The sequence below is a fragment of the Xyrauchen texanus genome, chromosome 8 (genome assembly GCF_025860055.1).
Source record: "Xyrauchen texanus isolate HMW12.3.18 chromosome 8, RBS_HiC_50CHRs, whole genome shotgun sequence".
Classification (NCBI taxonomy): Eukaryota; Metazoa; Chordata; class Actinopteri; order Cypriniformes; family Catostomidae; genus Xyrauchen; species Xyrauchen texanus.
The window spans coordinates 13,715,514-13,727,405 of record NC_068283.1 but is presented as its reverse complement, the minus strand read 5'-3'; the positions used below and the strand labels follow the sequence as shown (position 1 = coordinate 13,727,405).

Here is an 11,892-nt window from a genome sequence, read left to right as displayed (position 1 = left end):
ATGTCTTGATCATCTATCAAGGTATTAACATGGTACTTCAAAGAATATCATGCTGCATGACCAAAAAGCCATGGTAGTAGGCCTACCAGAGTAGCTTTTTTAAATTAGTTCCAAGTGAACCTGTTCTCTTTAAAATGTTGCTGTTACTTGCAAATAATAAAAGATTCAAAGATGACATTTAACATATAAAACCTAAATCACCCAGAAATTCATTTTTAGCTTGTTATTAAAGGTGCACTCAGTAATTTTTTGAATATGTCATCTTGGACTTATGCTGCGTTCCATTCAAGAGGGTTATTCCAACCATAAAGGCATTCCATTACCATACGCTCGGAAGATGATGTATAAGGAAACAAAACTGCAATAGTCCCATTAGCTTTGCTGTTGTTCGATTGTCAACACAGATATCTCCTCGTAACGAATTGAGGAGGATAAACGATGCTATGCAATGATAGCCTTTGTTCTCTAGGTGTATGATTGTCAAAAGAGAGTACAGTTTACCGTTTTTAAGCCAATGTATGCTAAACAAGGTTTATTATCTTTTAATGTAGGAACTTTGCCCAAATAGTTAACTTTGTGCATTTCCCTGTTTGCCGACATGTTCGAGTGACGTCATGCACCGTATCTCTGCAAAAACTGAGTTGAGGATTTCAGCACGAGTTTCCAAGTTGGAAGTTCAACTTCAAGTGGCTTTCTGTTAGGTAGGAACTAGGAAATTCAGACTTTCCAAGTTGAGTGGAATGCAGCATCTAGCGGTGTGGATGCAATATCATTCAAACACAATCATTTTCAGTTATAGATGCCATTTTTAGAAATTCACTATTCAGGCCAGGATTACTTTAATCAGTGAGTGAAAGGTTCCAATAACAGAGCAGTTACTGAGATTAAGCAAGAATTATTTGGCTGGTCATGTGATCCTAACATGGCAGCCCCCATGTGCGGACCCTCTCCATGTAGAATAAAACAGCTTTTATTAGGTTACTGACATGTTAGTCCTCATCTCATCTCACGTCTCATACATAGGTGTCAAAATTACAATTAATTCTTTAGAAGTAAAACTTTTTTAAATTAGGAAAAATTACTGAGTGCACCTTTAACTATCGTTACCTTTTTTTTTTCTTTTTTTTTTTTGCATACTTGCCTACAAATCCCAGAGTTCTTCTCTGAACCAATCTCCCAACAGGGGGCGCTACTGTTCGACTCAAAAGAACACTTTTTGGTTTCATATCGACAAGTTGATGTTTGCGTACGTCGTTTTTGAAAGACTGCCAGCTGAATCTTTTATCTCAGGAGATCACATAGGTTTCTTGACTGAATATGGAAGAATTAAGGCATCAAGTTATGATAAACCAGTTTGTTCTAACTGCCGGATGCGCGGCAGATCAAGCAAAGCAGCTTCTACAAGCTTCACACTGGCAGTTTGAGGTATGTATATCTCAATTTCAAATGTGGGACAAGAATTATGAACAGATTTCACTACGACTAACTTTTGTTTTGGTATATAATGTCATTATGTTGTATACAAACATAAAAAAGGAAGCTCGCTGCAACAGCATCTTAAAAGCGTTTTTACATATGGGACTTCCAAATATTTTATATAAGATCTTAAGTTGGGCAAGTAACGTTGCTTTCTAGCTGTTCAATGAATTGAAGGTCTAAAAGGTTCATTAAGTTATGATCAAAGCCCTTCAAAAAATATGTATTTCCTCATATATATTAATGATAACCAATTGATACATTTCTTATGTTTTTACAGACTGCTCTTAGTACTTTTTTCCAAGAAGCTAATGTCCCTTACAGCCATCAGATGGTAAGTATAAATGATTGTCGTGTTTGTCATTGTGTCTTAATAGTTTCTTATGTCTGTTATGATGACTTCCGCCATGTTGAAAACACGAGTTGGACAAAAATAAACACAGACTGGCATGTGTCTCTCGAAAGCTACGTTTATGTCGTTTAAATTATCAACTTGACAGTTTGAAGTTCGTATTGTCTCCCGTTGGCAGTTTATTAAATTTAGCTATTTTTAAAGATTTTAAAATAGTCTGTACTCGTGGAGTTGGCGTTTTTGCAAACGTGTCCAAAGTTGTGGGGGAGGGTGATTCCAGGAAAACGAGAGAACACGCGTTTGACGCTGCGTGTTTACACCCTCTTATAACAATAAAAACCTGACATTTGGAACAAAATATAGCCAGTAAGAAATTCGAATCCTCGCTGATTTAAAACGATTAATAAACACGTTTGTTGCTTAGATATTTTAAGATTCAAATAATTTGCTTGGAATTATCAAAGTCTTTCTAGCAAGTCAGTCCACTGTTGGCCATCTTTGGAACAATCTCTGGAGGCTATTTCCAGTCATGCCTGTGCAGCTCGTATCTAGTTGAATGGGGAAAGACCGAAATCTCAAAATCGGTTGGTCAAGATTACAATCGTAGAGCATATTTTCAAATCATCTGACAATGCAGGTTTCATAAATTGTGCTTCTTTACCTAAAAATACGATAAAAACGTAATTTTCCCTGGTTGTATAGCTAATGCGCATGCGCGTTCTCGAGATCATTGACGGGGGGGTCTGTATCTAAACGTTGATTGGCTCTATTACGTGTAAGGCGGGACTTACTTTCTACATCCGTTGACCGTTGGGCGCTTAGAGCTTCTTGGTTGGGCGTTCCAATTTCTTCCATTTTAATAGAGGTGGTCCGTCTCTGCTAAAGAGTGGCTGGAATTATTCAGAAGTAGTAATGCTACCGGTCACATGCAAGGCGAATCAAATTCAGTTAACCCTTGGAAAACACCACAGCAATCACTGATTCCGTTTAATAATTTCTGGATATCCCTAATGTATGGGACCATTAAAACAACTGGCATTAGTGAGTGTAATGCCAGTGTGTTTCAGACAATCCAAACCTAATAGTAGTGCAATTCAAACACCAAAAAATTACATTTAGTCAAAGTCTGAATTGTTTAAGTGTTTGAATATCACTACTATTAGGTGCAACTCTAATTGAATTGCACTACTATTAGATGTGGACTATTACAGACTTAAAGGACAAAAGGAAAAAAATATATATTTATATAGCAATTAATATTGTAAATAATATTTTTATTTAATTAAAACTTGTAGGAATAGCCTACAACAAAAGCAACGTGTAGACACACTAATAAAATAATACATAATTAGTATAAGATATTAAGAATTAAAATACAATATAACTTGAACTATATTGCATAGGAGTTTTTGCGAACAAAGTTTTAGCGCATCAAAATAAAGCAGATGGAAATATAATATTTTCCAGTTTAACTCTAGTGCATTAACTCCTTGTCAATACTTCAAATGTCGTTTGGAAACACTTTTTGTCGAGAAAATTGGCATTAACGCAAAAATGTAGTGTCACATGACCGAACGGTCCCCAATCGTCAGACCATCAAGCACATTTTTCTGAACTGTAAAACATTTGGAAGTATCAGACAACACTTTTATACAGAGAGTTGTTTAATAGATATTTTTAAAAGTACCATCTGAACAAATCGTACAGTTTTTATCTTGTATAAATTTTAAGTGTCTTATTTAATATTGTAAATATTTATTGATGAACCTTTGTTTGCCATGTGAATAGCCCGGTTGCTGATATGGCATAAAACGAATTAAATGATAATAATAACCCCAATCATTAGCCTGTGTTAGTAATGACGACAGTATGCATGCTTGAAAGCCAATTTATTGTAAGTGATTATGGATTGACCTTAACTGCATATAGATCTGATGCTGCAAACATGACACTCCAGGAGTGCCAACACAAATATCTTGTATCATGCACATCGACAAGTGCACAGAGAACAAATGAATGGCCACTGTATGTGATTAATTTAATCGCGGTAGCCATCCACTTATTTTATAAAGTTGCTTTTCCACACCATTGAAAATAATAGACGGCAGTCATGGAATTAGCCTATAATACAAAAACAGTCGGCTGAATGTCATGCTCAGAACGTTATGCACATTTTTTCAGAACTCATCAGAACTATTTGTCCAATGAGTTCACTTTCCGAAAACGAGCTTTTGAACATTTTAAAACGTTTCAATATTTTAAATCTAACCCTCTTTACCCCGGATTGCATTTGCTGAGCTTCTTCAGAAAATGTAAATTGCATTATGACACAAAAAGTTGGTCATTAAAAGTTGATGGAGAAATATACAGGACATAATGCAGTTGTGATGGTGATGCTTTAGATTAGATGATTGTTCAAAATAGCCTGTTGAATATCAGGAATGTATCGTATGAAAATCCTGATATTGCACCGCATCAGTTGTTCTTTAATAGCTGTGCACACATCGATGGATGATCCTCATAGTAAGACCAAAAGTTTCTGCCACTACTTGGTGTAGGTTGTCAGCTTGAACAGGGGCATGAAGATTTGTTTGGGGTCGGAACTGGTGGCAAACAGCGATAGGCGCAACATCCGGACCAATATTACAGTCCTATCAGAAGGGTAACAGCTCCATTTTGATTGCTTTTATTTGTGAAATTAAAATGACAGTAAGCTGTCTAATTTCAATGAATTGTCTCAATACTCTCCGCATTTTACCAAAACTTAAGAGGAAAAAAATGAGGGACATCTGGGAGGCGAAATGTGCACAATTAGCGATAAACACACATTTCTGTATGGAAATGCTAAAGGGCAGATTCCTTTTGCGATAAACCAAAACGTATGCGACAAAGTGTTTTAGGCATGTCGTCATCACACACGCCATTTTTATCAATAAAAGGCCATTCGATTGGAAACGGGCAGAAGACCGCAATTACGCATTTTCACTTTGTCGATAACAAAATGGCATTAAAAGTGGATGGAAACGGGGCACTTATAATTAAATGAGTGGGAGAAATTGGAACATTCAACCAAGAAGCTCTGTGTGCCCAACGGACAACAGATGTAGAAAGGAAGTCCCTTACAATAAAAGAGCCAATCACCTTTTAGATACAGACATCACCTGTCAATTAACTAAGGTTGCACAGTATACTGGTGTCACAGTATTTTTTTTTTAAACTATAGTACCGTTAATATGGTGTACCGTAAGTTATATTGAATGTGCGGTTGTAAATATTATTTTCACTAAATCCTTCATTTAGACCTATGTCTTCAATAACATTAAAAATATAGTCTTTTCAAGTGGCATCCTCTTCATGCAGTACTCTGTAAGAGCACAAAATACTGTTTAGAATTTGCCCCTTATATGGTGTTGTTTATTTTTCAATTAGTTGTTTTCCCATGCTTCAAACACACACACATCTGAATTCCATCATCTTCATTTGGCAGTCGTGTCTCCTAATGGATAATATGGATTTAAATCAAAATTTGGACAGTGAGAAGAGTTTTAAAAAACATAATTCATAATTATTTTGGGTTTTGCCTGATGAGACCTGGAAAACCCATCTACCGAGAATGTCTATAAAGATTTCAAGCCAAATGGGGAAACACCAGCAACTTTATTAAACCCCTTCGGACACATCCCACGGCTTCTGCAGAAAAGACATGGGTTAGTGTCACTTCATTTAACCTAAATGCTTTATCTTAGCATTTACAGATTTACTGTTTCTATTAAAATCAAGAACGTTGCACTCGTTTATTTATTTTTTTCCAATTACAAATGCATGGTGTTGGTAACTTCGCACTTATGATCAGGGCTGCGTTTCCCAAAACTTAAACTTGCAATGCTTTTAGGAACCACAGCCCAGATTGGTTTGTTCATGGTTTGATCACATCCCTAAGACGTGTGATCAAACTGGTGTGTGTGTGATCTGCATTTGTGCTGCTCTTTACCATGAGAGAGGGGCTGAAGTTGCTGTAATAATGAAACTGCTGCTGTAAATAGTCTTTTCAACGATACACTATCTTTAATTTTATGTTACCAACATTCAAATAGAATAATGGAATTCAAATTTAAAGCTGTTCAGTTTGTATTGGCTGTTTTTATACGGTGTTGTTTTTTTTTTTACATCAAGCTAAGAATGTATTGGCTAACAAGTAAGTCCATTTGAGCTTTCTCCCTGTTCATCCATCAGTTATTTCCACCACTTCCAGAACAACAAATGGAATGGCTAATTTCTTAGAACCACTATGACAAATTGTGTAAAGAATTAACACACTATCGTGTGTAATTGTGATACTTTAGCTGGTAAAGTAACATACGATATGATTATGTGTGACTGACAGGGCCCGGCCCCCAAATGGGGGTCGTATATTTTCATTGAGTTATGTTCAAAAATGTTTTCAAACATTTTTAAGCATGTAGGGTATAACACTCTGACTTTGATTTGGTGGGCATTATTATTATTATTTCAAGTATTAAACATATTTTAAAACACATTTGCTTCACTTCTTCATGAAAAAAGAAAATCTACTTCAGGGTCTTTTCCAAGAATTTCAGACTTTGAATTATTATTTTTCTACATCCTTACAATCAAAATGAATTTAACACCTTTTTTATCATTTTTTTCTTCTTCGATCTTAAAGTTAGGCTAAGTTGCTCAGTAAGAGCATAATATCACACTGAAGGGGTTTATTTTGTGATCTAATGACCAGCTTACTTTACATTATCCCACATTTTAAATGGCTACTTAAAAAATAAATGGATAAAAAATATATAAGTTGAAATAATTTCAATATCTGAGAAAAAGAGGCTGCAGAGTGAGACTAGAAACTAGCTCTATTATGTACAAAAGTGGTTCCCTGGAACAATGGTCAATTATACTATTATGCTGTGTATGGCCAATAAAGTATTTCACATAGACTTATAATAAACTGAATTCTCTCCATGGTCACAAGGTAATAAATAGGCTTTGTAACATTCTTTATATTTGTATTTGATTTTAACCAGAGCACAAAAACACTGTTGATTGTCAAAAGATGTCACGGGTGTTTGGCACAAATGTTGTTTTTACCCTGATTATCTGTTAACTCTGGGCTCTGAAAGACAACGTTGCTATAGCAACATTTGTGCCAGTGCATCAGGTCTGGTGTTTATTCAGTTGAGGGAGCCAATCATTACTGAATCAACTTCTGTTTGTCCAAAGGTCTACAACCTTAGTCACCACCACATTTAAGCAACTTCCATGTTTCATAAAATGTCTACCTGTTGCAGTCTGTCTGTCTATCCACTCATCCTTTCACAAGATCTTTCCAACCACATAACAAGGCTAACTACATATCTTCAAACTTCAAATCTTTTTTTCAACTGTCCAAGTATATTTACTTCATAAGGCTTATATAACCTTCAAACTAACCTTCTACTTACTGTTGTAAACATCCAGACAAGGCTTTGTTAAGCAAATAATCAAACTCTTCCTTTCTAGTGTACATTGCTATGTTGCTGAAAGAAAACTTCTGGTATTAAAACGTGTGGTAATGCATGATTCCAGCAATTGTTTAAGTTAGCTCTGTCTGTGTTTCAACTCCAGATGTGTACTCCATCCAACACACCCGCAACACCGCCCAACTTCCCTGATGCCCTATCCATGTTCTCCTGCCTGAAAGCCTCTGAGAGCTTCGGGAACAGTAGTCCCATCGCTTCAATGGCTACATCACCAGCTCCACATGTCAACTGGGCCATGAGCCCTCCGGCAACCCCTGGTCACCAGGGACGATGGACTCTGGGTCAGCTTGCCACACAAACGGCATCACCAGGCTGGCCAGCAGCTGTTACACAGCAACCCTCCACTGAGCATGCTAGTATTGTCATGGAAGCAGAAAGATAGAGACTGTTTTAACTAGCCATCACACCATACAGGAAGAGGAGAATGGTCTTTCCTCTTGATTCGGCAGTTGTGTACAGTGGATATGGAACAATGCGGTGAGAGCACTGATTGGGTGAAATGAACAGTATGGGAGATTCATGGTAACACTGGTGTTGGAACAACTCATGGCCACTACTGAGGGGACAGGAGATTAGGGACTCTTTTAAAATTATTTATTTGTTGGCGATTACCAAAAAGATGGACAAAATGTGTAATTATGTAGCATATTCTAAGAGAACCTCAGACGAATGAATGTGTTACGGAATCGTTTTATTCTCTTCTATTTCAGCAGTTCTCAATTTATGGTGAATACACAACACTATTTTGCACTGTGTACTCGAAAGCTGCAGTGATGTAGGGTTAAAGGGCTAGTTCACCTCAAAACTATAATTGAGTCTTTATCAGCTGCCATTGTATTGAAATTATGGACTGTAGTATTCATAAAAAAAAATCCTTTTGTGTTCTACAGACGAAACAAATTCATAGAGGTTTGGGTGACTAAATAATTCTAGAATTTTTATATTTGGAAACCATCCCTTTAACGGACATGATTTACTTCCATAATCATATGATCTTTCCAGCCTGGTTTGTAATTATTGACTTCCTTATGACTTTCTGTGATGCCTAAAGTGTTCCTTGTTCCCCTTTTGAACACTGAACTTTATGGTTTTGAGTTAGAGGTGTTCTGCACTTAAAACACATTTGTCTGTTTTATCATGAATCTCTATTTTTCTATCTGCAAGAATGTTTTCTTTATATTTCTATTTTTTCCACAGATATCCCTGTAACTGTGTTCACGCTGCCTCCACAATATTTGTGGACTATGTGATGGTTATTATTTTTACTATTTGTTTTTAAATAAATATTGTACACTGTATATTGCAAAACACATTTTTTTTTCAGTAGCAAATTAATGACTTTACATCTGCAATTTGCGGGTTTGTTATCCTATTGTTTAATTATGGACAATGCATTTGCCCCCAATCTTTATATCTTTTTATACAGTGGTAAATAATTACAAATGATCAAACTAATGATTTATTAATCAATACTTTTATTTCACAAAAAATGTATATATTAAAAATAGGAAAAAGTTCAGTGTACTGATCTGTAACTAAATGGTTATTCAAACCATGTAACAAAAATAAATAATTGAAATAATTAATTTGCATGGATTCCCTCAGTGGGAAACCTACAAATATCAGAGAATACTAAAATTGTGGTTTCCAGGAAAAGTCAAGGAAATTTGTAATGTTTTATTAAATATTTAAATGGAAATTTGTAGTGTGAATATATTATATATATTTTTCTAGTTATGCTTGACTCTAAAATATTTTATCAGCTGAAAATGGCTTTTTATGAGTGCAATCTATATAAAATATGTAATTTTTATTTTATTTTTTGTATCCAGTCATTTTGAATGGCTAGAAAAGTCATTAAAATGCATTGGTCAAAAATGTGAGAACGCTGAATTATTCTAGACAAGATACTTTGTACTATTCAGTACAAGATATTATGATGCTTTGCATTTGTGAACTAATAAGGTTGAATATGAAAGACTGTAAATGCAAACAAAACATACTGCAGCTTCAGTTCATATAAACACAATTCTGATGAGGAGTGGAACATGTTTACTGAGACCATCTGCATCTGTTTCACTTCAGCCTCTGCAGCAGCAGTGTAAAGATCTGTGTTATGCCCCATATCACTTAGCTAGTGTTTTTGTGCTGTTGAACGCGTTACCGCGGAGGTGTTGCACGTGTGGAGGCTTCACGCACAACTCACCATGCGCCCCACCGCAACAATCACACATTATAGCGACCACGAGGAGGTTACCCCATGTGACTCTACCTTCCCTAGTAACCGGGTCAATTTGGTTGCTTAGGAGACCTATCTGGAGTCTCTCAGCACACCCTGGATTTGAACTCGTGACCCCAGGGGTGGTATTCAGTGTCAATACTCGCTGAGGTACTCAGGCCCCCTTGCAATGCATCTTTAAACAGAAATAAGAAACTTAATAAAAATGTGGTCACATTTATGTCTTAGGCATTTTGGAAAGACAATCAGTCAAATAACCTGATTCCAGATTATGGCCAATGAGTATGTGTGACTTTTTTCAGTCTTAGAGATAAACTGGATATTATTGTCACTGAATTTTGAGGCTTCACATTGTCATACATATATGCTGTGTAATACAGTGGAGTGGAAAAAATAAAATATCAAAGAGATGCTTGCGTTGGATTTATGCAAGGGCAAAACAAGCTACAGAGACCATAAAGAGCTAAATAATTTAATGTGACCCCTTTCTCTTGTCTGGCATAGAACAATGTTTTGCAAATGTCACTTTACTTTATTTACTACATAATGTTACTCTATGTATATTATACTGTGACATGCAACTAAAATTGGCCACGTGACGTTCGAAAGACCTGAATAATAAATGATTTCACGCTATTTGAATGCAAAGCCATTGACCAGGAAAATAAAAAATGGCACCCCATGTCAAAAAGGTTGCTGACCCCTGGTCTAAGCAAATTCATATGAGTCATTAAATGCTAAATGTATCATCATGAGTCATGTATTGATTATGGAGATTTTCACATGGTTGTAAAATATTTCTTCAGTTTTCATTGAATGATATTTCTCCCACACATAGCTTATATAAATGCTTTATAATCTTTTAACATTAACGCTCTCTCTTGCTCTCTGCATCTGACACACTAGTATACCACTTATTTATCACATCATATATTGCTTACCTACTTCACCAAATATTCTTTCAAATTATCTTTTAATTAAATCCATTATTCATCATTTATAAATCTCTATTCTTGTTTGCTGATTCTACCTTTATTGTGGTTTATTATTTTGTCTGAGTGTCAGACCATCATCTTAGTTGTGTCATCTTTGAAAATATGACAAATTGTAAAGTCTCTTAATTTTTTGTGGCGATGACTCGTTTATTCTTAGTAAATCACTTTTTTGCTTGTTAATCATATTCTGATTCCCTTTCCTTTTCTTACATATATAGTGTAATTTAGCTTTTTTTAAATTGCCACTCTATATTTTATATTGAATTGCAATTATTTTCACAGTTCATTTGTTGTATTTTTAATTTACTTCCTTTTGTGGCCAGACGGGGTCGCAAAGCCTTTGTGTATTTTCTGTATTTTGTTCTAGTATGGCAATAGAAGCTCTTCATGAAGGTCCCTTCAACATGGCCCTTAGTGAAGTGTGAAGATAATGGTCACTTTAGTAAGTTTGTTTTTTGTGATCATGCAATCCTGGGTGACGAGTACCAGATAAAATCTACTTAAAAAGACCGCTTGAAATCAAAGGAAATGTTTTGAGGCTTTTAGTTCATGTGTGTTAGCTTTAAGGCTATGAGGGTGCTGCTTCAACTTTCATGCACTTTTGTGTCCCAGTCATTGATTTGAAAACTAACAGATATTTATTATTATTATTATTATTATTATTATTTATCAAGATCACATTAAAACTGTCTAGGAAAGAAAAGAGCACTGTAGTTGGACAGTTCACCCCAAAATTTAAATTCTCTCATTATTTACTCACCTTCATGATATCCCAGATATGTATGACTTTTTCTTCACCAGAACACATTTGAAGAAAATTAGAAATATATCTTAGCTCAGCAGGGGTGGTACCAGAAGGGTGGCATTTGGTCGCAGCTGCCACCCTAAAAATAAGCTTTGCCACCCCAACTCGGACCTTGCTTGCATCCTGGAGACGTTGAACAATGGGTTAACTCATATCAACGTCCTCCCGTGGATTTCACCACTGGAGCCTTATGGATTACGTTTATGCTACATTTATATGCGTTTGGAGCTTCAAAGTTCTGGTCACCATTCGCTTGCATTGTATAGATCTACAGAGCTGAGATATTATTGTAAAAATCTTTGTTTGTGTTTTGCTTAAGAAAGAAAGTCATACACATCTGGGGTGGCATGAGGGTGAGTAAATTATGTGAGAATTTTTGTGTGAACTATCCCTTTAAGGGAATGTTTACTTCTGTGTTAAAATAGACTGCTTATAGAACTTACTCAGGCTTGCGCCATCTTTGATTTTTAATGGGAATGACA

At 35.7% G+C, this 11,892-nt stretch overlaps 1 protein-coding gene across 1 annotated transcript; it reads left to right on the top strand.

The window, feature by feature from the left end:
- Nucleotides 1-1,218: 1,218 nt before the first annotated feature.
- Nucleotides 1,219-10,250, top strand: LOC127648052 (UBA-like domain-containing protein 1). Its single transcript, XM_052132642.1, has 3 exons — nucleotides 1,219-1,425; nucleotides 1,757-1,810; nucleotides 7,457-10,250. Exons 1-3 carry the CDS (start codon nucleotides 1,318-1,320, stop codon nucleotides 7,751-7,753), a joined length of 459 nt encoding a protein of 152 aa, XP_051988602.1. The 5' UTR covers nucleotides 1,219-1,317; the 3' UTR covers nucleotides 7,754-10,250.
- The last annotated feature ends 1,642 nt before the right edge of the window (nucleotides 10,251-11,892 follow it).